This window comes from Sturnira hondurensis, unplaced genomic scaffold (assembly GCF_014824575.4).
Source record: "Sturnira hondurensis isolate 20B ecotype Veracruz unplaced genomic scaffold, ASM1482457v3 Scaffold0014384, whole genome shotgun sequence".
Lineage (NCBI taxonomy): Eukaryota > Metazoa > Chordata > Mammalia > Chiroptera > Phyllostomidae > Sturnira > Sturnira hondurensis.
This window is the reverse complement of record NW_028087015.1, coordinates 5,065,805-5,091,650: the sequence shown is the minus strand read 5'-3', so window position 1 is coordinate 5,091,650 and position 25,846 is coordinate 5,065,805. Positions and strand designations below refer to the sequence as shown.

General features: G+C 34.6%; 1 protein-coding gene across 7 annotated transcripts in view; it reads left to right on the top strand.

Moving 5' to 3' along the window:
- IPO11 (importin 11) overlaps nucleotides 1–25,846 on the top strand; it is a 185,143-nt gene that overhangs the window by 62,295 nt on the left and 97,002 nt on the right. For all 7 annotated transcript variants that reach the window (XR_005068903.1, XR_005068904.1, XM_037062876.1 and 4 more), the window contains 9 exons: nucleotides 253–405; nucleotides 2,601–2,644; nucleotides 4,080–4,170; nucleotides 6,618–6,665; nucleotides 7,455–7,560; nucleotides 10,470–10,596; nucleotides 14,982–15,015; nucleotides 15,206–15,246; nucleotides 18,644–18,760. Coding sequence is in view for 5 of the 7 variants with exons in the window: in XM_037062876.1 (XP_036918771.1) it covers nucleotides 253–405; nucleotides 2,601–2,644; nucleotides 4,080–4,170; nucleotides 6,618–6,665; nucleotides 7,455–7,560; nucleotides 10,470–10,596; nucleotides 14,982–15,015; nucleotides 15,206–15,246; nucleotides 18,644–18,760 (761 nt within the window). In the remaining 2 variants the exon portion in view is untranslated. The remainder of the gene's footprint in view (nucleotides 1–252; nucleotides 406–2,600; nucleotides 2,645–4,079; nucleotides 4,171–6,617; nucleotides 6,666–7,454; nucleotides 7,561–10,469; nucleotides 10,597–14,981; nucleotides 15,016–15,205; nucleotides 15,247–18,643; nucleotides 18,761–25,846) is intronic.

Genomic DNA, 25,846 nt, shown 5'->3' with positions numbered 1-25,846 from the left:
GAGAAACTTATATAAATAAGTATTGCTGTGATAATGTAGTATGGAAGCTACATGGGTAAGAAAGAAGCAAGACTGATGTTTGTGTGGTATGAGCAAAAGAAAAAGTATCTTTGGTTTGTTCATAATAAAAATGAAACTTTATATACCATTGTATCTTTTTCCCCAAGGATATATTTTTAACTTTGTTTGTGTTACATAATCCACCGGGGGTGGGATGTTTGTACTGTTAACTTGGAGATTTTGTTTTTCTAGATAGCAGTCCTGAAACCCTTGAAGCTCATAAGATTAAGATGGCATTCTTCACATACCCCACTTTGACAGAGATTTGTAGAAGATTAGTCTCTCATTATTTTCTATTAACTGAAGAAGAACTGACAATGTGGGAAGAAGATCCAGAAGGCTTTAGTAAGAATCAGTATTTTAGTATTCCCATGGCTTTTCTACCCTTCTATAAATAGTTGTCATCTATTTGAACTTCAGATATAAAACATTTTTGGTTTTGTTTTATCTTTTATCCTCACCCAAGGACATTATTTCATTGCTTTTAGAGAGAGAGGAAGGGATAGAGAGAAACATGGATCAGTTGGTTCTTGCACCTGCCCAGATTCAGTCAGGATCACACGTACCTGGGCTGGGGAAAGAATCGTGCAACCTAGACATGTGCCCTGACCGGGAATTGAACCTGGAACACCTCAGCTAAGGGATGACACTCCAACCAACTGAGCCACACTAGCCAGGGCTAGTATAAGATTATTTTTTAATGTAGTGCTTTTGATCTGAGAATCTTGCTTTGTAAAAATTAGCTTGTCGTTCATTCTTTGTTAGCCATTAGAACAAATTAAGAAGCAGAACATGAGTAATTCATTCAAACGTATGGTATTTTCTCCAGATAGAGACCTTTTTAGTTTTAGTTATTATTATGAATATATCATGTAATTTCAAACAAAAATATAAAATTAGATGCCTGTCTCTATTATCAGGTCAGTTTCTACTTTGTAATTCATTCCATAGTATTTTTTATTTATAGAAATTTTTACTCTTAATTTGGAGGTATTTTTGAATCGCTGAATGGGTTCCCTACTTAAATTTTAATTTACAATTAATTTTCGATGATTAAAATATTTTTAACAAATACTTTATGTTTGAATTTTAATAGTAGATAGGGAGAATAAAACTATCAAGGCCCTCACTGCAGAAAATCGGAGAATTGTGTACCTAATAAAGTACCTGTGTGTGCATTACTTCAGTTATGATCAGACGTAGGCTAAATTTAGCCTTTTTGGCTGAGTACCTTTGTGTAGTTATACACATTTCCTAGTATTTGAAGAATGCCTTAAACATTTTGGAAGTTTTCCTTTGTCATTTAAAAACAGTTCTGGTTTATAAAATATGAGGTTGTCCAGAGGTATCCAGCTGTGTAATATGAAAAATAAAGACATTTATTGAAGAAGATGCAAAATACAAGAAACATTGTACATAGGACAAAGATGCCTCAATCCCCTTCAGAGTAGGCACCTTGGGACCTCATACAGTTGCTCCAATTGCCATCATTTTCCCCGTGCTATTTTCTTGAATGTCATCAAATGGGTTGAAATCTCCTTTCAAAGATGATTTTAGTTTTCGGAAAAAACAGAAGATGCAGGGGGCCGTAGCTAGGCTGTAGAGGGGCTGAGTCACCAGAGTGATTTGATGTTTCACCAAAAAACTCTGCATGAGACATGACACATGAGCAGGCACATTGTTGTAATGAAGCTGCCAATCACCAGTTGCCCATAGCTGCAGCCTTCTGAATCATTGGAATAGTTTCTGAGGAAGGAATGGTCAAACAATGCAGAATTCGATGCAGATTCATTGCTCTACTTGCTCAGTCCTTTTTAATGTGATGGCCACCTGGTACATATGCTCATTCGAGGGCATCTACCACCCCAACTAACTAGTACAGTTTGAGGTTGTCATTGTTCATGCATGCCGATATTTCATTGTTCATGCAGCCAATATTTCTCTCTCTCTGTCTCTCCCTCCCCACCCCCTGCCTACCCCCTTCGTCTCTGTCTAAAATTATGTATTTTAAAAAATAACAACATAAAACATGATTATTATATAGAATGAAATGATTCTGAGGATTGTAGTGATAGCGTATGAGGTAATACCAGATATTCTGGAAGTGACAAGTACTTTGAGATTTCTTCTCTATGGAATTTTTAATGAAATTAAGAATGCTTATGGATGAAAGCACTTGATAGGTGATTGTAATGTACACAGGTATGATCTATAGCTTACAGTAAAAATACCTGTTAGACCTTGTGTCCCCAAGGAAAAGCTTTCTGTGTTATGTTTAATACAACTCACAGAAATATTAAACTGATATCATTTAAAATCTGTTGTTTTCCAAACTGACAATTTTGAAACATCATTACATTTCTGGAGAGCATTATTTGTCATTTTTTAAAATCCCCCCTCATGTTGTCCTTGTCTGTGGGTCCTTTACACTTGATCCTTGACTTGACCCTTCCTCTTCTTTCCCCCATCATCCCCTTCTCCATTCCCCTGTGGTCACTGTCAGTTTGTGTTTTATTTCCATGTCTCTGATTCTATTGCAGCAGTGGAAGAAACAGGAGGAGATTCTTGGAAATACAGTTTGAGGGTAAGTATTGATTGACAGAAAAAGTGATAGGGAAAAGCTTAATGCTTGTATAACTGTTAGTAGAGAATGATACTGTATTCAAGAGTCCAAGCATTAAGTCAGACAGGATACTATTCGTAATTACAATAATGTATATTTGAGGTGAAAGTAGTTTAATAAAGTGATGAACTTGAATCTGAAATAAAATTTTGGTTAAATTAGTGGTTTGCAAACTGAATTTTTCTTCATTCCGCAATCAAATTGATGTGGAAATAGTTTTCACTGCAGCAATAGAAAACGTTTTTGAAAGTGAAAGCTATCTCTTTTGTCTAGAATCGTTTTTGATTTCTTACAAAGTATTTTAGTTATTATAAAGCTTCTGTTGGTAATTGTATTTCTCTTACCATCTAGGTTAGTTCTTGGAGACCAGCCCATTGCTTTTAGTTATAAAATGCCTTTTAAACATACATTTATTGATATGGCCAACATTTGAGGAAGATTTACCAAGTGTGATCTTTAAAGTATTATTATTAAGACTTATGTATTACATAATTTGCCACTATTTTTCTAAAAATATATTTTTAGTTTCATAAGCCTATGAAGAAAACCATCAAGATTGTAAATTAGACAAATCATTAGAACTGTAAAATTTTTAAAAATTTACTGCTTTAATACTTTATGAATTTTCTTTTATGGAAAATTTTATATTAAAAAATAGAATAGTATTAAGAACCCTCTGTATCCAAAACCTAGTTTATCAGTTCGTGGATAGTCTTGTTTCATATCCCCACTTGGAATATTTTCAGGCACAGGTCTGAGATGACATTATTTTATTTGTCATATTTTAGTATATATATGTGTATAAGATTTCTTTTTAAACATAAAGCACAATACCTTCAACGTTTAATGATAATTTCTTTCTCTTATGAAACATCTATTGATTCAGTACTTTTAAGATCCAAAATGAATCATTTTTATTATGTAGCTAACACTGTGACTTCTGTTAATGTTTGAGTCTATTAAAAGAAACACTCAATGTAGTTAATTGAACTCATGAATTGCTGTTGTTTCTTATGTCATTGTTAAGCAGATATAAACTTTTAACATTAATTTCTTTACATTCATCAATAGTACCGAATCTATAAATGAATGTGGCTCCAGATTGCTTTTTTAATTTAAAGAATTATTAATTAAAAATGTAAATTATTTCCTCTGTGTAGTTTTTATTCAAAAAATACATAATGCCAAATGATGAAATAGTGAATAAACTTTTAATGTATTCTATACTAAATTATTATAATTTGATTTTATTTACCACAAAAAATAGCAATCTACTTAAAAGAATTGCAAACATTTTCAGAGTTTCAGGGTCTTAAGAATGAATATTCTTTGCTTTATGGTAGAATTAATCAGTGTTATGTGCCACTGTTTTTATTAGAATTTTTCTTCCCTTCAGCCTTGCACTGAAGTACTATTTATGGATATATTCCATGAATATAATCAGACTCTTACTCCTGTACTTCTAGAAATGATGCAAACACTTCAAGGTGAGGTATATGTTTTTAATATGTTGACTTATTTAGTAATTAATGTTTAATTAAAATTGGGAATGCCTACTATGTGCATTGCCTATGTGTGTGTTCTGTGGCAGGTATTATGCTGGGAGTTAGGCTATAAGGGTACCTGAAATACAGGAACTATCTGGTGGGGGAGATAACCAAGGAAGCAGACAATTGATTACAACATAGTACTAGTTAATTCATGGTAAAGTATTATATAGCTCATATAAAGATAGAAACTTGAGAAAGACCAGGTGTATTTTTTTTCTGAAGGAGTGACCTTCAGGATACAGAACAAGAATGGACAGTTCACAAAACGAGGCCTTGATATAGGCCTTGAATATGATAGATTTTGCTGTTGTGAGCATAATAACATAAACAAAATAATAAATGTTAGCCTCAGAACGGTGGCAGTGGTAATTAAAAGAAGGTGTGGGTTTAAGAGGGAATGATGAAATGAAATTTTTACCACTTGATTATTATAGTTTGTATATAAGAAATTAATTATTTAACTATTAACTGATTTATCATTATTTGGCTTTTCTGCTGTGTTCTGAATTCCAGGAGGGGTCAGCAATCACATCTGTTTTGTTCACACATTATTCCCAGTGCCTGTCACACTCAGTCACTATTTGTCGATTGATTGACTTTTGGCATCTCATTGACTGTGCTGGCCAAGGGAAAGTGATCAAAATGATTCTGAACTTGGGAGTCTTAGTGACAGGGAAAGCAGTTAGTAGTAGTGGTTAGAGATAGAACTTTACTTTCAGAGTGTGTATAGAAGAAGCCTTGGGAGAAGAAAAGACATTCAAGGACAGAACCTGAGACTCATCTTTAGGGATATGAGAATGTGAATGCCTCGCAAAAAAAAAAAAAAGCCAGGTGAGAAATTATCCCACAGGTATGAAGAAGGTAGTATGAGGGTGAATCCTGGAGAAGAGCAGGTTGTCAGAAGTGTCCAATGCTGTAAGAGAAAAGAAGACAGCAGAATCTTCTGAGACAGGCCCTGGCTGGCGTAGCTCAGTGGATTGAGCTCGGGCCTGTGAATCATATGAATCGCGGTTCAATTCCCAGTCAGGGCACATGCTTGGGTTGCAGGCCAGTTCCCAGCAGAGGACTCACAAGAGGCAACCATGCATTGATACTTCTCTCCTTCCCTTCCCCTCTAAAGATAAATAAATAAAATTTTTAAAAAATGTAGGGAAAAAAAAGAATCTTCTGAGACAATAGATTATTTGATTGATTGGGCTGGGAATCACATTGTGAGGGATCAAATATTGAGTGGGTGGTGAGGTAAGGAAATAACTGCAAGAGAATCTCTGTAGGGAAGGACAGTTCTGAGCTTGTATGCAGCAGTTTGAGTGTAGCTTACTTGTTAGGCTTTTGTTAACCCCCCAGAAACTAATAACAGTGTTCCTACTTAAATTATAAACCGAGGGAGAAAATGAGCTATCAGCCAAGTTTTACTGTGATGTGTTTTCAAGGTAATTTAAATGTTAGTAGTGTTTTCATAAGAAAATGAAAATATATTTGATTTCTAATATTTACTAATTTCTTAATGTGGGATTTCAGAGTCTTAACTTTGATGATATCTATATTGCTTCAGTTATCTTTTTGTTGACTTTGGAACATTATTTCAGTTTTCTCATATCTATTTTTTTTAAACCACTGTGGGTAAGTGGATAAGCTATTTAAGTTACACTCTGATAAGTTGCTGTATGGTGGTAAAATTTTTAGTGATTTCAGAGCTTAGTTCTCTTTCTAATTTGGGGGCATTTGCTTATTTAGGGGTGTACTTACTCCAACTAATTAAATTAAATTAAATTAAATTCTAGTGAATTTAATAGTAAAATGCTTTGATAAACTTGCTAGAAATCTCTCTGTTCTAAAGAAGTGTACTGAAGTAAACTTTTTCATGTCTAACCATGGTTTTCTTCATTCTAGATAGTGGTGCGGATATTGCCAGCTTTTTATTCTAAAGTTTCCACATTTGCAATTTTTATTTCATTGTTACTTTTTAATGCACTTTCATAATGTTTATTTTTTATGTTTAGAGCATATTGTGTGAATTGCCTATTTTTGGTCGTTTTGTTATTGCGGGCTTCATCATTTTTTCTTTCTTTTAAGAATTTTATAATTAGGGTATAATACTATGGTTAGCAGTTTGTGGCATATATTTTTCTAGAATGTTGCTTGATAGAATATTTTACAAATATGCTAGATATGTTTTTAATTGCAAAGTGACTTTGCCTGTTGTACCTGTATTTCTGTAATGGTGATGAGAAAACTTAGACTTTCCCTTTACACCTATATGCATATTTAATGTCAGGAGATATATTGTGCTTAACTGAACCAGGAAGCCAACACATTGAGTTTAAATGAAATACTTATTAATAAATAATTTTATTTACTTTTACTGATACTTATTTTTTCAGGGCCCACTAATGTGGAAGATATGAATGCACTATTAATCAAAGATGCTGGTATGTTAAACCAAAGTGATTTAGAAATCTTTGTGTCTTCAGTAGATAGTGTATGTGTTTTGTGGCAGGTGTTATTCTGGGAATTAGGATATAAGGGTACCTAAAATACAGGAACTATCTGGTGGGGGAGAAAACCAAGCAAGAAGACAATTGACTATAACATAGTGTCAGTTAATTAATGCTATAAAGTAGGTGATAATCAGGTAGCACTGTGGAAGACCACAGGTAGTTTTTGTGTGCCTGGGGAGAGACTCCTAAAGAGGTATAATATGAGAACATAAGAATAAGTGGGAGTTGGAGGGTGGGGGGTATAGGAAGAGGGTTCCAGGCAGAAGCAGGAATATGTACAAAATGGAAAAGGAGCAAGCACAGTTATATTTTGAACTGGGAGTATTTTAGTTAAATTGAAACAGAGGTTAAGGGATTTGTGAGAGTTGAATATAGAGACTCTGCAGCAGTGCCCTCTGCACGTAAGGACCAGATCATAAAACATTTCACCCATTTGGAAGCAGATGCTCTCTTACAATTTTTATACTTTGACTTGAATATTTTTAAATGAATGTAATTTTCTATTTGAAAGCACTAAGCAGTATTTAGGAAGAACACAATAGAGTAACAATGTTCTAAAATGTCTTTTTAAAAATGTTTTATGATTTAGTGTATTTTACATTTCCCTTTGTTAACATATCACATGTTTCAAAGTAGTCCTTAAGACTCAGATTCTTGTAAGTATACTTAGCATATGGCCCAATATCTGAAATAATTTTTTTTCTCAAATCTTCTTCTTAGTGTATAATGCTGTTGGATTGGCAGCTTATGAGCTGTTTGACAGTGTTGATTTTGATCAGTGGTTTAAAAACCAGCTACTTCCAGAATTACAAGTCATTCACAATAGGCAAGTATAAAGCTTTGTGTTTATTATATACTTATTTTACCATGGTGATTTTCTATTGAAGATAAAGTAGAAAAGTTCGAAATTTTAAAAAATGAGTCATGCTATGACTTAGCTGATAGAGTCTAGTGTAAAAAGGAATAAGGCTTGTGAAACTTACGTAAATGAAAAACAAGCAAAATGGTTTGTTGTTATGTTGTTTTACTTCAAATGTGAATCATTTTTATTTATGAAGTATTTGATGTTAGATAATGTAGTTTTATATAGGGAAAGATGAAATTTATGCAAAGGTTACAGAAGATGGAGGTGTCTGAACTGTAGAAAGAAAACGTGTACAGAAAAGCTGTTTGGATACTTAGCAGGAGGTATGTCTGGTGTCAGAAATGGCCTGACCAAAGTAACATCCAAGAAAGGATGGAACACGCAAAGCATGCTGCAAGTCTTTTGAGGGGAGGGTACAGCAGGACGTAGAGATACAGTGTCCAAAAGCATTTGGACATACTGAAGTATTTGCCTCATTATTTTAATCTTTGGTACTGAGTGAAATTAAAGGGAAAAGATCTTTTATAGTTTCTATAATTTTTTATGAGATTAATATTAGCCAATAAAAATTTTTTTCAAGAGACTTTTTCTTGCTTTGAAATGTTGAGTTCTGTTGATTTATATCTGTAGATGCGGTCTGTATTAGAATGCCTAGAATATAGTCATAGATCAGTAAACATTTCTTGACTATATTAATGAATGAATAGAAAGCCAACAATATATGCCTATTTTACAAAATTTACATCAGTGGGATTCTTGAGATCTAGAGATCCTTTAAAAGTAATTTTAATCAGTTAAGTACCTATTTATTTATTCATTCAGTTATTCAATCGTGTATTCAGTCAACAGATATTTTCAACACTTGGAATTTGCCATTTCCTGTAGAGCCAGTGGTGAATAAGGTGGATTGTGATTCTGCCCCCAGGGACTAGTGAGCCTTTGATACAGAGAAAGCCTTCAGCAGGGAGACAGGTGTGCAGTTTCATTGTCCTAAAACAGGCTCTTTAGTCTAGGTCTGCACTGTCCAGTATAGTAGCTAGTATATGTGGCTATTGAGCTCTTGAAATGGACTTAGTGCAACTGAGGAAATTAACTAAAATTTAAATACTCTAATCATATAAAATACATATTGATTATATGTTGAAAAGATAATATATTGGATATATTGAGATAAGTAAAAATACTATTAAAATTTAACCTCTTTTTACTTATTTTAATATACTAAAAATTTCAGAATTACCAGTTGTCTTGCATTGTATGTCTTTTGGACAGAGCTGATCTGGATCAGTATTTCTCAGATTTTAATGAATGTATATGAAATACCTGATGATCTTGCTAAAACCCAGGTTCTAGTTTAGACTGTGGTTTGGAGTCTGGGTTGGTTTGTGTGATTCTGTCACGCTTCCAGGATGGTGATGCTGCTGATCCCCACACTTTGATAAACAAACTGACCCTTAATCTTAATTCTGCGCAGAAGTGACTGTGATCTTGGAATTGGACCTGAGTTTCATTCTTTTGTCTGGAATAGAATGTGAATATGGTCATTTCGAAGATCTGAATCCAAAACTGATGGTTCTGCAGTTCCTTCATTAACTCTTCAGAGTCTTGATTATTTCCACCTCTGTGACTTTGTTCAAGCAGCCCCCATCTCTTAAAATGGCATCCCCCCCTTTTTTGTCCAGAATACTGTTTATTTTAAAGGCTATTCAAATCTCATCTCCCTCTACCCATTATTCTCTTTTCCTTTTCTGAAACGTTAATGTAGAGCTTTGCAATCTGTAATTCTTTTAGGTGTGTAATAAACTTTTTGAGGACAGGTATACTTAAAGACATTTTGCACCTTGGATGAGTAATTCTTTCCATTTGCTCGATCATCTTATAAGATTGTGATTTTCTAAAATTGTGAAACATTCATTAGCTTTTTCCATTTACACCGAGAAATAAATATCATTTTACCACTAAAGTTTATGTAATACCAAGAAGAGATTTTGTGGATGGAATTCTTAAGACACAATTGATTATAGCTTTGTGGTTTTTCTCATTGTCTAAAGTACTGTCGTTTCCTTTAGCAAAGATAACCATAGAAAGAAGCGTATGTACATGTCACTGAATGTTTGAAATTTAAATAATTATTTCTGATAACAGGTTATCAGAATTCACATTTTATAGTCAACTCTTACAAAATTAGCAAGTTTTGCTGAAATTAGTTTAAATTTATATGGATATATCCTACAAGCCTAGAAATCTTTCAGTGTTCCAAAAATAATATTTATGAAATTAACAGGATTGGAATTGGACAATTGAATATGAGAGTTACTTTATTATTAGTTTTTGGGCCTCACTATCCTTAGGGTTTGGGACATTAGCTAATTACACCTGTTTAAAATACTTTTTTTTGGTTGCTTGAGGAAGAGAAATGGACTTGTGGTTTTTTTGTCCATATCTAGGTTATAGTTGTTTAATGCAGAATAATGAGCCCTGGCCTGGTACCTTCTTTGATTGGAGTGTCATCCCCATACGCCAAGGTTGTTGGTTCAGTCTCTGATCACAGCACATACAAGAATCAGCCAGCGAATACATAAATAAACAGAACAATAAGTCGATGTTCCTCTCTCTCTCTTTCTCTCTAATCAATTAAAAAATACAAAATAATCACATTTATAGTGTATCTGCCTAAGACATTTTAATTTTTTAGATCAAAAGTTTATTGTTAGGGTTTACACTGGTACATTTAGAAGTACCTTTAAAACTTTTATATAAAATTGTAGATTGCTTTATACTACATTTTAATTTAAATGATGAAATATGCTCAGTGAAGTAGACTTCTTAAAATATTTAATATTTTAATTTCATGTTTTTTTATGTTCTAGGTATAAGCCGTTACGACGCAGGGTGATTTGGCTCATCGGTCAGTGGATTTCTGTGAAATTCAAGTCTGATTTAAGACCGATGTTATATGAGGCAATTTGTAACTTACTTCAAGACCAAGACTTAGTGGTATGTTGTTTAAGTATCTTAAAAGAGTTATTTTTATAAGTATAATCTATGTTAAACTTCAAACTGAGAAATGGTTCATGTCATATTTTTTAAAAATAGGACTCAGTAGTCCTGGCTGGTATAGCTCAGTGGATTGAGCACGGGCCTGTGAAGCAAAGTTTGCTGGTTCGATTCCCAGTCAGGGCACGTGCCTGGGCTTCAGGCCAGGTCCCCTGTAGAGGACACATGAGAGGCAACTACACATTTATGTTTCTCTCCCACTCTTTCTCCTTCCCTTCCCCCGTCTGTAAAAATAAATAAATAAAATACTTTTTTAAAAAGTTAAAAAAAATAAAATAGGACTCAATAAATTTTGTAATATCAGAAGCCACTGGGTAGAGTAGATATCTATCTCTCATAGTTGCCTAAAAGGTTAACTAAATTATTGTTCAATCTGGGGGAACATTATGCAAATAGAGTGAATTTTTTTAGTTATTTGAAATAATATAATGTTCTTCAGTATTTAGCAGATTGACTTATTAGTATGAAATATCCCCATTTTATGAACTAAAAGTTGATCTGGCATAATGAGCAAACATTTATAATATTGCAGTATTTTGAAACTTTTTCAATAAAGCTTGGGAAATTTTGTTAGTTTTACTATAATTGCTACCTTGAAATTTTTTACTTCTAAGCATATTTCTGACTTCTTTCCAAAGGGCAGGCTTGAAAATTTTTATTTTTCAAAAGCTAATTAAACCAAGCAAGGAGAAAATTCAGTGACTAACATTAAAAGTCACCTGTATGCTCACTATCCAGTTTTCATATTTCCATTGTACTAATTTTTTACATATATTTGATTTATATATTTGAAATAAAATATTACAAATGCAGTTGATTCTCTATTTTTCCACTTACATTCTGTTGTCCTTTTGTTAAACAGAGGCTTTTTAAAATTAATTAATTATTTTTATCCTTACTAAGGACGTGCTTATTAATTTTTTAGAGAGAGGGAAAGGGAGGGAAAGAAACATCAGTCCACTGCCTCTTGCATGCGCCCAGCTGATAGGGGACTAAACCTGCAACCTACAGATGTGCCCTGACTGGAAATTCAACTTGAAACCTTTTGGTTTACGGGACTAGGCTCCCACCACCTGAGCTACACTGGCCAGGCTCAGCAGAGCTCTTTAATTTTAGTGTGGATTTATTGATTTACTGTTTCTATTTTTTCTTTTTTATTTCTTGTTTAATATTTCCATTTCTTAAACTCTTGGTTCTTCATTCCATCTAGAATGTATTTTTAAATTTTTTAAAAAGATTTTATTTTATTTATTTGTAGAGAGGGGGGAAGGGAGGGAGAAAGAGAAAGAGAAAAACATCAATGTGTGGTTGCCTCTCACACGCCGACTACTGGAGACCTGGCCTGCAACCCAGGCATGCGCCCTGACTGGAAATCAAACTGTCAACCCTTTGCTTTGTAGGCATGTGCTGCTCAATCCACTGAGCCACGCCAGCAGGGTTAGAATTTATTTTTGAACATGATGTGAAGTAAGGTTCCATTTTTATTTTTTAAAGTATATTTTATTGATTATGCTATTACAGTTGTCCCATTTTTTCTTCCCTTTATTCCCCTCTGCCCTGTATCCCACGTCCTTAGTTCATGTCCCTGGATCACACATATGAATTTTTTGGCTTCTCCATTTTCCATACTATTCTTAACTTCCCCCATCTCTATTTTGTACCTACCATTTATGCTTCTTGTTCTGTGTACCTTTCCTCCATCCTCCCTCTACCCCGTCCCCACTGATAATCCTCCATTTCTGGGTCTGTTCCTGTGATCTCCATTTCTGTGGATCTGTTTCTGTTTACTTGTTTGCTTAGTTCGTTTTTGTTTTGTTGATAGTTTGTGTCATTTTTACTGTTCGTATTTTTTATCTTTTTTTCAATGCCACAACGCTTAATTGGAAAACCCATTTTAAGAAAACGTCTTTAAGAAAATGTCTTCCATTTCTCTTAGCACATGTTTGTTAGCCGATGCAGTGCTTATGGCAAGTTTCAGGTTTGAGAATGATATTTTCCACAGTGTAAACAGATTGACTAAATTTTAGGCTAAAGGAATCTTCTGTTCCTGGGATCTCACATAATTCTTTTTTTTTTTTTTTGCATTAAGCTGGCATTTTATTTATTTTAAAATTTTTTAAATCATTTTTTATTGTTGTTTGACTACGGGCCTGTTGTTTGACTACGGGCCATTTTCCCGCCACCACTTTCCTTTGCCCCAACCAATCCCGCCTCCCACCCTGGGATCTCAGATAATTTGTTAACCATTATATTTGATGTATTTTTAGGGCTAGTTTAGTTTGTAAGGTTCACAAGCCAATCATATTTTTCAAGTTTGGAAATTACAAGTAATTTTTTAAAAGTTTACTTAGGTTACCTGTACAGCCCTCCATAAAAAAAAAAGCAGTAATCTGCTAGAAAAATTAGCATTAGTATACTCTTTCAGCCTGTGAGAGGTTATGTAAAATGTAGACTGTGGTTGAACCAGAAAATTTGTAGTTTGGAGGTGGCGTGTGCTGCAGTTGCTGTCCATCAAGCAGAGAAATGACCATCTTGAAAAAAAAGCAGATTTCAAGGTGGTAATGGGACTTTCGGTGGCGTGTACATGACAGTGAATCCTGATGTGTTCTGGGAGGTACAGCTGGAGTCTGGGCAGGTATTTTACAGAGTGCATTGACATTCTCCTGTCTTTCCACTCTTCGTCTTTTTGTGGGTCTCCCAGTTCTATTCATCTTTTTCCCTTCAAGTTTTGATTCTGTCTTCCCATTTGTTCATCCTTGTGTCTCCAAATACCGCTGCAGGTTTTAAACTCTGGGCTAGTCTGTGTTTTCACAAAAGGAAATATATTTTAAGAAATTGATGTTTGTCAAAATATGAGGCCTTTCCAAAACTGGGAAGAAAGGAATCCTTAAATAAGAAAGTTTTCTATAGTCAGTTTTGGTTTTTGTAATCATATGTCTGGTATCCATATTATATGAAGGTGAGTTTTAGAATTTTCTTAAAGAAGGAAAATAAGTTGAAGGTGCTTTGTATCCTTTAAGGAAACTTACTTGCATGTGTACTTCAGAAGAAACACATCAAATTGTGCAATGAAGTGATCTTGACTTTATTACTGAAGAGTACAAAATGTATTATGAGTAGTACCAAGTAGTAATAGTACCAGTATACAAATAATAGTATTTATGTCAGTATTTCTTGCTCCTGGCATAGAGTCAAGTCTTATAAAATGTTTATTGAAAGAATTAGGACATAGGGATAAAAGTTTATGAAGTCATTATTCTATTTCTCTTTAGCAGATAACTTACTTTCAAGAGTGTTTTTTTACCTGCCTTATTTACATTTCCCTGCTGATCTTAAGTCCCTGATAAGGTGCCAATTCTTTCTGACCCCGGCACCATGCTTACTCTTTCAGTGTGGGGATTCCCTTCACTGCTAGGGGCAGGCTGTAGAAGTGGTCAGGTATTATTAGGTAAGTCCAGGTCCAGACCTCAAATCCGCCATCCCGACCCTTACACCAAGGTTCGTTCTCACTGCAGTTGAGCATGGAAGTGTCTGAATACTTTTAATTAACCTTTGGAAGTAATGTTGATCTGTAGTTACTTCTTGTTCATTTCTCTGTTGCTCTCATTGCTTCCTAGGATCCTTCCAAAGTTTCTGACATCTTGATGGCACTTATTTGCTCCAGTATGGAATTAGCCTTTTTTCTCTTTTCAGGAGTTTCTTCAGGTTTCGTTCACTCAGAGGTATAGCATAGACTCACAGGTTGAATTCATAGTCTGGATCCAGTTCTGGATACTTAGGGTTTCATTTTTCTTCATAAGGTCTGAATTTATTCTTTGAAAAGTCATGTTTACAGTCTTCTGTTAAGAGAGGATATTTTTGTTTTCTTTTCTTGCATTTATTTGTTACGTATTGAACAAACTAACTAGTGTTCTAGGAACTGTGTTAGGCGCTCTCCCACCCATTTTTGGCCACATTCTCCAACTCTTCATTCTGTAATTCTTCCCCATTACTCATGAATCAGTGAGAAATTAATTTTGTTTTTTTGTGGTAAGTACTTTGTTTTCCTTTTAAATAGCTTAACACAGAGGCTAATTTTTGTTACTATTTTCATTTGTCATATTTTAAATGCTCCTGTATTCTTATACGCTATGTGCTTTTTGTTTTTAGCCTTTGCTAAATAAGGAGAGTCTGTTTATTTCTAGATATTAATGTGTTCTTTGGCTTTAATATTAACAAAAGGAGTGGAGAAAGTTATTTGGAATAAAGTTTTTGTCATTTGATATTAAGGATGTTTAGTTAGTTGCTCTAGAAAGATTAAAAATTCATGATATACTTTCTTTTAGGTCCGTATTGAAACAGCTACAACTCTGAAGTTAAATATCCTTAAAGAATTTTAAAATACTTAATTGCAAAGAATTTTAAAACTTTGAAATTATGTATTATTTTATTAAATTCATTTATGTGGTAGTTTAAAATGTAATTTTTGATTGGCTTATTATAGTTGTTTTTTATATACATTTTTCCTGGTAAATCTTAAATATTCTTAGTACTCCTTGACTGCTCTTACCTGTTGATGATTTTGAGTTTAGAACGGATCAATTTCTACCGGTAAGAATATTTACTTCTTTGTTTTATGACAGTTTCTGTTTATGTATTTTGAATATTAAGTGTTAATTCTTTAACTGAAATTATATATCTGTGTGTTATTTATTAAAGCTGAATTAAAAATTATATTTGATTATTTTGCTAGTAATTACTTTTATTGGTAATTTTTGTTTGAAACAGTTTGATTTTTTTCTTTGTTTTTATTTAGCTGTGTCTTCATCTGTGTTGGGCTTGACTGCTGAACTTTTTCTTTATTCAGTTATAAAACATCTAGTAATTTCATTTCACATGTGTCTTTTACTTCTACTCCTTGGGTTATCCTCCTCTGCTGTTTGTGTGTATATGTTTATCCTATGTTAGATTGAAAATTACTTGAAAAGCAGAATACTCATCTTTTTATTCATCACTCAACTTCTAGCACCCAGCATGATGTTTTAACATAATTGATGTTCAAAAAGCACTTGTTAAATATGTCAGTAAGCACTTGTTAAATATAATAAAATTGGGGCAGTAGTGTTTGCTCTGAGAAGAAAAACCTGTGGTAAAATGCAACGTGCATTATGACTAAAACACTCAACAAGATGGAGATAGAAGGAAAGTGCATCAGTATAACAGAGGCCATATATGACAGACCCTCAGCTAACGTACACGTTGGTGAAAGACTGAAAGCTTTTCCTCTGATACCAGGAACAAGACAAGGATGTCCACTCTCACCACTCTTACTGCACATAGTTCTGGAAGTCCTTGCCAGAACAATTGACAAGAGACAGAAATAAAAGGCATCTGAATCGGGAATGTCACTTTGTGCACATGCCATGGTTTTTTTTATATAGGAAACCCTAGAGACACTACCAAAAAGTGATTAGAAACAATAAACAAACACAGTAAAGTTGCAGGACACAAAATCAATGTTCAAAAAAATCCACTGCAGTCCTATGTACGAACAATGAAATTTCAGAAAAAGAAATGAAAAAAAACAATTCTTCTGCAGTTGCCACAAAAGAATAAAATTAAAATAAAATAAACTTAACAAAGAATATAAAGGACCTGTATACTGAAAACTACAAAACATTATTAAAATAGATTGAAAAAGGTACAATGAAATTGAAAGATATTCCATGCTCATGCATTGGAAGAATCAGTAGTTGAAATGTCCATATTAATCAAAGCAGTGTACAGATTTAGTGCAATCCCTAAATCTTAATGTCATTGTTTAAAGGAATAGAACAAAAAACTTACCAGATTTGTATGAACCACAAAAGACCCTGTATAACCAAAGGAATCCTGAGGGGGGAAAATAAAATGAAGCCAGAGATACCTGACTTCAAAGTATATTACAGAGCAATGATAATCAGAACACCATTGTATTGGGATAAAAAAACACACACACAGATCGATGGAACAGTATTGAGAGCCTAGAAGTAAAACCATGTGTATACGGGCAGATAATTTTTGACAAAGAAGCTAAAACCACAGCAATGGAGAAAATAAAGCCTCTTCAATAAATAGTGCTAGGAAAATTGCAAAGCCACGTGCAAAAGAATGAAACTAAATACAGCTTGTCACCATATACAAAAATTCAAAATGGATGAAAGACCTAATAAGTTCTGAAACTATGAATTACTTAGAATAAAACATAGATACTAAACTCATGTACTGTGGTCTTAGAGAAGATTTTATTAAATTTGGCTTCAGATGTGAGGAAAGTGAGGCAAAATTAAATGAATGGAACTATATCAAACTAAAACACTTTTTACACTGCAAAAGAAACCACCAACAAAACTAAGAGACAGCCAACCAAATGGGAGATGTTTGCAAACAGCAACTCTGACAAGGGGTTAGTATCCAAAATATATAAAGAACTCATACAACTCAATTTCAAACAAATAGTCCCATTAAAGAACAGGCAGAGGACCTGAACAGACACTACTCCCAAGAAGACATACAAATGGCCAACCTATGAATGAAAAGATGCCCGACTTCACTGGCTGTTAGGGAAATGCAAATCAAAACTACAATGGGCTACCACCTCACACTTGTGAGAGTGGCTGTTATCAGTAAGACAGGTGATGACAGCTGTTGGAGAGGTTGTGGAGAACAAGGATCGCTTACTGCTGGTGGGAATGTTACTGTTGGTGGGAATATAAACCAGTAGAACTACTATGGAAAACAGTATGGCAATTCCGCAGAAAGTTAAGAATTGAGTTACCATATGGTCCAGTTAATTCCACTTACACCTTCTGGTATCTACCAAAAAACTTCAAAACATTTATTTGCAAAGATTTACGCACCCCTGTGTTCACTGCAGCACTGTTCATGGGAACCAAGACATGGAAATAACCCAAGTGTCCTTTGATAGATGATTGGATTAAAAAGATGTGGTGCACATTATACTATGTGTATAATACTACTCAGCCATAAGAAAAGATGAAATACTGCCATTGTGACAACAGGGATGGACCTTGGGAATACTACTCTGAGTGAATAAGTCAGTTAGAAAAAGCTAAGAACCATATCATTTCATTCATATTTGGGTCTAAAACTGAAAGTCATAGATGAAGACAACAGTTGTATCATAGAAATCTACACTCAAAACCTCTAATTTTATTAACCAATGTCACCCCAATAAATTTAATTTTAAAAATTAATAAATAGCTCATATGTATATTGGCCCTGCCAGAAAAGAAAAGAAGAAAGAAAATTATGTGATAAAATGTCTATATTTATTGTGGGCAAATTTGTAGTCAGAGATTCTTTAATAAGGGAATCACTAGATATTTTTGGGTGAAAGAAATATGTTTAAGAAATCTGTATTAAAATGAACCAAATATCTGAAAGAACAAGTACTTGTGTATCTGGTTTCTGCTATTTCTTAATTCCTGCTATGATTTTTATAATATAGGCTTTAATTGCCAGGCATAGGATATTTGTTTTTTATTTCCAAATAAGAGGTATTCTGTTATTTTTAGAGTTACAAGAATTTATTTACAAAAATTTGTATCTCCATACAGCAGATGTAAGGGCCATATTCAGTAGTGGTATGTGAGTGCTGTAGTTGGTGTTCTTGTCGCTCTGATGAGTAGACCGTGCACACCAGCAGGCGTGTGTGGAAGGGCATGACAAGGCATTGTTAACGGTTTAGCAGGATAAAGTTTAAACACAAAATGTTAGACCCAATTTTCTTATGGAAACATTGTGGGTGAGTTAAATTCTAAACCAGATGCGTTTAGCAGCAAAAAGAAAAAATTCACTAAAATTGGTAACTGGGAACAATTTGAAGTTATGTAGGTAATGTTAAGGTTTTGTCTTTTGTCTTTTTTGATGTAACATTTCTTTTCTGTCTGTATATGAAAATCTCACGTTTCTATTTCAAACCTTTTTTTCCCCTTTTAACCTGCAGTACTTGGAAACTGTGTTCACACTACTTTTTCAGTTATTGCAGCAAGTTACAGAATGTGACACAAAGATGCATGTTCTACATGTCCTTTCTTGTGTGATTGAAAGAGTCAACATGCAGGTAATTTTGTTTTAAATCATGAAAATAAATATCAGAGAGGTAAGTAGAGTACATGTAGAATTCATTCATTGATTTTTATACATTGTTTAGAAGAAAGAACATTTATGAAAATGCTTCTGATTTATGGGTTGTGATACCAGTTATGTGTTATTCAAATTTTGACATATTTGTACCTCTTATTTTATGAAATGACTTAAAATTTAAAAATTTAAAAATTGAATTAGTAATGTATAGGTGTTTAGAAAGGAGAATTTTATATCTCTTGTCAAATTCAGTTTATAGTTAATAACATTTCTTAAAATTCAGTGTGTTTGAGGGCTTAGTCACAAGTGTCTGTGAGCAAATGTAAATATTCCAGCATCTGTTATTTTTACCTTAATTGTTTTGTGATCTAGTGCACATTATATCTCTGTTTGAATTAATGTAAAGTATGTAAAGGTTTTAATATTTAAATTTTTATTTAACTATCCAATTATTCAGCTTCCCTTGTCACTCCTAATCTTTGGGAAAAATCGATAACCCAGGAAACCACACTGTAATTACCTGTAATTTCTTATTTCCTAGTTCACCATATTCTGGTTTGAAGAGCACTGAGAGACTATAAGGGGGTGTTAGGGAAGGATGACAGAGTTGGAGTCCACAGGCTTGGAGACTCTGCATCTTTTACTGAGTTCTGATGTTGGGCCTGTTTATTCGTTCTAAAGCAGTTGATGAGACTTGCTCTCCATTATTGAGTGATAACAAGTTACCAACATCTGTGCCAAGTGATTTGAGTGTATTTCTCATTTAATCATCACAAAGCTTTGGGTAGGAGCTTTGAATTTATTTCAAACAATTTGAGATTTTAAGGAATATAAAGTCCAGATGTCTTAGTATTCACACTCAACATTATGCAATTCCAGTGGCAGTTTGGAGGCATTTGTAATTATTTTTAGTATTTTTGGAACTGGTGCATAAAAGTAGTAATAACACTTTTCAAAGCACTTAGGGTTCTAATTATATTAATTACATCATTTCATTTAGGTATTGGTTTATAAATGATATGGAGAGAGTTTGTCATTAAAACCATGTTTAAGCTCATTTTGAGTTCCTGTTTCTGCTGTTTTTCTTTTAAAATATTTTTTATTGTTTAATTATAATTTTTTATTTTTTAAGTTATATTTTATTGATTATGCTATTATAGTTGTCCTAACTTTTCCCCCTTTGCCCCACCTCCTCCCAGCATACTGCTGTACTCTCTCAGGCAACCCCCTCACCACTGTTCATGTCCATGGGTCATGTGTGTAAGTTCTTTGGCTACTCCATTTCCTATACTGTAATTTACATCCCCATGGCTACTCTGTAACCATGTATTTATACTTCTTAATCCCCATACCTCCTCATAGTTCCCCTAAGCACCCCCCACCTAGCAACCATCAAAACACTTTTTGTGACCATGATTCTGTCTCTGTTCTCGTTTGCCTAGTTTGTTTTTAGATTCAATTGTTGATAGATTTGTATTTTTTGCCATTTTATTCATAGTTCATAGTTTGGATCTTGTTCTTTTTCTTAAATAAGTCCCTTTAACATTTCATATCATAATGGTTTGGTAATGGGGAACTCCTTTAGTTTCTTTCTTTTTTTTTTTTGTCTGGGAAGCTCCTTATCTGCCCTTTGATCTAAATGATAGCTTTGTTGAGTAGAGCAATGTTGGCTGTAGGCCCGTGCTTGTCATGACTTTGAATATTTCTTGCCTATCCCTTTTAGCTTGCAACGTTTCTTTGAAGAAATTAGCTGACAGTCTTACGGGTATTCCCCTGTGGGTAACTAACTTCTTTTCTCTTGATACTTTTAAGATTCTCTCTTTATCTTGAACCTTTGGCATTTTAATTATGTGTCTTGGAGTAGACCTCTTTGCATTCATCTTGTTTGGGACTCTGCTTCCTGGACTTCCATGTCTCTTTCCTTCACCAAATTAGAAAAGTTTTCTTTCATTATTTTTTCAAATAGATTTCTAAATTCTTGCTCTTCTTCTTCTCCTTCTGGCACCCCTATGATCTGAGTGTTGGATCTCTTGAAGTTGCCCCAGAGTTGCTTATACTATTCTTTTTTTTTTTTTTTGGTTTCTTTTTTTTTCCTTGTTTTGATCAGTTGTTTTTTGCTTCCTAATGTTTCAAATCATTGACTTGATTTTCAGCTTCATCTACTCTGCAGTTATTTTCCTGTAAATTGTTCTTTATTTCATTTAGTGTGTCATTCATTTCTGGATCTTTTATGTTGTTGAGATTTTCACTAAGTTCCTTGAGCATCATTATAACCAGTGTTTTGAACACTGCATCTGATCAATTACTTATCTCCATTTCGTTTAGCTATTTTTCTGGAGGTTTTTTTTTTAAGATTTTATTTATTTATCTTTAGAGAGGAAGGGAAGGAGAGAAGGAGAGAAATATCAATGTATGGTTGCCTCTCATGAGTCCCCTGCCGGGAACTGGCCTGCAACCCCGGCATGTGCCCTGACTGGGAATCGAACCGCGATCGTGTGGTTCGCAGGCCCGAGCTCAATCCACTGAGCTACACCAGCCAGGTTTTTCTGGAGTTTTGATCTGTTCATTTGGTCCATCTTTCTTTGTGTCCTCATTTTGGCAGCCTTCCTGTGCTTGTTTCTATGTATTAGGTAGAACTGCTTTGGCTCTATGTCTTGGTAGTGTGTCCTAACGTAATAGCATGTTCTGTAGGGTCCAGTGGCATAGCCTCTCCTATCACCTCTACTGGTGTGCCCTTTTTGTGGCTGAGTATAACCTACTCTTACAGTTGAGTCTTGGTTGCTGTCAGCAGATCAATAGGAGGGATTTACCCAGGCCAGTCAGCTGCAGGGATAGACTGACCACTTACCAGCAACCTCTGCCTTCCGTGGAGGATCAGCTGTACGGGCGAGGGGGGTGGGGGGCAGGGTGGTAGTGCTTCAGCATGGTCTGTAGCTGTCCACTGGGTAGGTTGGCCCTGGGATTTCCTGAATGGTGCAGGCTAAATTCAGTTCCCACCTGTTTTGCCTGGGACCATCCTGCCTGAGCTATAAAGCAATCTGAAATGGCTGCTACTTGTGCTGGGCCGGGAGATTACCAGACAAAGCCAAGCTGTGAATCTAAGCTGGGTGTTGCTCGTGCTCGGCCCTGAGCTCATTGAGGCCAGCTGTTGCTTGTTTGATAGGATTTAGGAAGTTGTGAAGCATGAGCCAAGACTAACCATTCACATGGAAAAGCAGCTTGGGTGGGCCTGTAAGTTGGCTCAGGCAGAGTCTCTGGTGTTCCCAGGTGGGTCAAACAGTGTTAGTCAGATTGATGGAGTCTCAGATATAGTACCAGACAGCTGTCTTGGGGGAGGGTATAGAAACGAGATCATGGCCTCTGCTCAGCCAGACATTTCAGTTACTTGTGCTGGAGCTCAGAGGTAGTAAGTCTGAATAGGTGATTCCGTGTGTGGGTTCTTTAAGAGGAACTGCTTGGGGCTCCAGAAGTTTCTTCCACTGACTCAATCCCTGCTGGTTTTTGCAACCAGAAGTTGTGGAAACTTAACCTTCCTGGCACTGGAACACTGGGTTGAGGGCCTGGTGTGGGACTAGGGACTCCTTGCTCCCAAGTTATCCCTCTAAATTTTTATTCATCATGCACATGAGGGACCAGCCTATTCAGCATCTGCACTCCTCCTACCAATTTGGATAGCTGTGTGGTTTCTTCAATTCCCTGGTTGTCGGGCTCCCTTTCAACTCCATTTCTGATGGTTCTGAGTGACGGCTTTTCTGTATTTTGGTTGTAAATTTGATGTTGTACTAGGAGGCAAGCCAAGTCTGCCTATGCCGCCATCTTGACTGAAAGACCTAATTTTTATTTTTAAAATCCTTTTTCAGTTACAGTTCACATATTCGTTAACAGTGTACACCATAGTCATTAGACATTTATATATCTTACAGTGTGATCACGCCAGTAAGTTTAGTAGTTTGGGCAAGGTGTTAAAACTGTGTTCTTATGTATGAATGGCAAAGATAATTCTGAGCTCACATAACCCATCATGTTTCATGAATATGAAATTATTACAAATGTCCAATATACTTTAGATCACTATGCAATTATGGTTAAGTTTTTGTGTGTTTAAAAATTTGATTATAGCCCTGACTGGTATGGTTCAGTGGGTCAGGTGTCCTTCCTTAGACTGAAAAGTCCCTGGTTCAATTCCCAATCAGCTCATGTGCCTGGGTTATGGCCTACATCCCCAGTTGGGGCCATAAGAGAGGCAGCCAATTTTTCACCCTCTCCCTCTCTTTTCTTCTCTCTAAAAATAAATAATTAAATTATTTTAAGAAATAAAAAAATTGAGTAGAAACAATTTGGCAATTTTTAATAATCCTTATTATTGTACCATCCAGCTAAATAGAATAGTTTTAAAAATTTTTATAGAAAATGAATTTTCTTACCTTCATCTTTCCAAATCTCCAACTAAACATTCTTCTCCAAGGTTTCAAATTTCTCCTTCTTAGTAAATTTAAAGTGCTTTTGTGTTTCTATCCATGCTCATCTTTCAGAACATAGTTGATTTAAGTAGCTCAGGTGACTATATCATCAGTAAATAACAAGATGTAGTTATCCAGTAATACTTTTTGTTTTTAGAAGTTGGATAGGAAATGGCTACAAAAAATGTTTTAGTGATCTCATTGTTTAACTTTTTCTTACATTAACCTTTGAATAACACCATTATTTATATAATCTTCAACAGTCTTTTATGTACTAAATTTGATTAGTTTCCACTAAATGGAAGTGAATTATCCATTAGGTTGCGTATGTTGTGAAATGTCTTAGACCATGCTTCCTGACACATAATATTTAAACTTTGAAGTTTCAGTGAAGTCACCATATTTATTCCATAGTATATAATTATTTGAAGAAATTTCCTCTACTTTTTTTAAAAAGTAGTTGAAAACCTTAAGTTATTTAAGTGCAAGGATCCTATAAATATATAGTCAAAAATATGTAATCATCAGGTATGAAATTAGGCAGTCTTGCAACTTAAGCATTCCTGAAGGAAGAGAATAAAGGATAGGGAACTGTGTGTAATATTAAATATTTTGTTGAAAATGTTATCCAAAAGACGAGTTGTCATTAGGAACTTATTTTTTAACTGCCCCCCCCCCATGGATATAACTGTTTCTTAGAACATTTCTTATACTATCACATATGTGATTTTCATGTTTTTACTAACGTGTTAAGAATTAAAGCAGGTATTTCCCGATATTTGATGACCTAACTTAAAAGACTAATATTCATAGTCTTTAGCTCAAGTGTGTTATACTTATTGTTCAGTTTATGTTATAGGCTTATTATTACTTAGCCTGATATCTACAAAACATTCTTAAATCCATGTATTTTTAAAATATTATGCAAGTAATTGCTATTGACCTCTCAGAAAAGTTGCAGCAAATCACTACCTCTGTATCCTTTACCTGGGTTCATCAGTTATCAACATTTTACCACACTTGGTCTTTCTGTAATATATGTGCATATACATATTTTTTAAAAGTTAAGCCATTTGAATTTTGGTTGCAAACATCATGACACTCACTCCATGATATTAGACCTGTCCATCTTAATCGAAACCATGGTTGGAGTCAGGGGACTTAACGTTGATTCAGCACTCTTGTCTAATCTCCAGCGAATATTCAGATTTCCTCAGTTGCCCCGGTAATACCCTTTTCAACCCCCTTCACCGTAGCCTGAGGGTATATGTGTTTGACTCTTACGTTATTACTCTTTTCTAATCCCCAGCCCTTTTTTGGACTTTTGCAGCAGTGATTCTGTGAGTGATTTCTGAAATAGTCATTTTGAAGCATTAGTTCTAATTTAGAACATCATATATTCTAATGAACATCGAAGATTGGGGTACAAATACTTCATGACTTTCAAATGTAACTGGGTACTTTGGTTTTACTATCTACTCTATCTGTAATCCATAGCATATACTTCCTTTCTGCCGTTCCTTGAAAAGTGTTCTATTTGGTTTGCTTTCCTTATCAGTACAGCATGCTATTTTTAGATGAGTATGAGTGAGTTAGGTATTTTGAAAACTGTATTTTTACATATTAATTGATATGGTCATATAAGCTTATTTGGGTGTTCTTTGAGATAGAGCACGTAGCAAAATACATGTTATGTATTATGGTAGTTTCATTCTAAATTTGAAAATAAGGTAATATAAGTCTCTTAATACTCTATTTTACCTCTTTGAAGTATTTGAACAAATATTTAATGTTTTTTCTGTACATTCCCCTTGGTGGGATACACAGATTCTACAGTTTTTTACTACTCTTTTCGTGTATGCTCTTTTATTTTTAAAGATTTATTTATTTATTTATTTATTTATTTATTTATCTATCTATCTTTAGAGGGGAAGGGAAGGAGAGAAGGAGAGAAATTTCAATGTATGGTTGCCTCTCATGAGTCCCCTGGTGGGAACTAGCCTGCAGCCCAGGCACGTGCCCTGACTGGAAATTGAACCACGATCCTGTAGTTCACAGGCCCGAGCTCAATCCACTGAGCTATGCCAGCCAGGGGTTGTGTATTCTGTTTTATAAACAGAATGAAGAAATGCTCACTTACTCTGGGAGCAGTTTTAAATTTTAACCTATGGGATCGAAATAGATAATATTGAAGCTATGCGTATCTACTATTTGTTTTAGCAGCGAGGGCTCTCCTTAGACCAGTTCCGAACACTGCGACCGTGAAGCTAGAGCTGGAGCACTGTCCAGCCTCAGTGTAGATCCTGTTTATTTTCCAGGAAGCTCACTGTCAAGCTGTGCTGTGTGCTTCAGAGTATATATTTTAAATTGGTTAACTTAATGTATAGTGGGCTCAATAATTTTATCCTTTCAAAAGGATTTTCCTCTCCTGTGTTTTCACTACACCTCATGTACACCTTCACCATTGCACTTACCCTTTCTCATTATAAGGGGTTGTGTGTCTTCCGTTATATCCTTTTTTTAAGAAGATTTTATTAATTTATCTTTAGAGGGGAAGGGAAGGAGAGAGGGAGAGAAATATCAATCAATGTATGGTTGCCTCA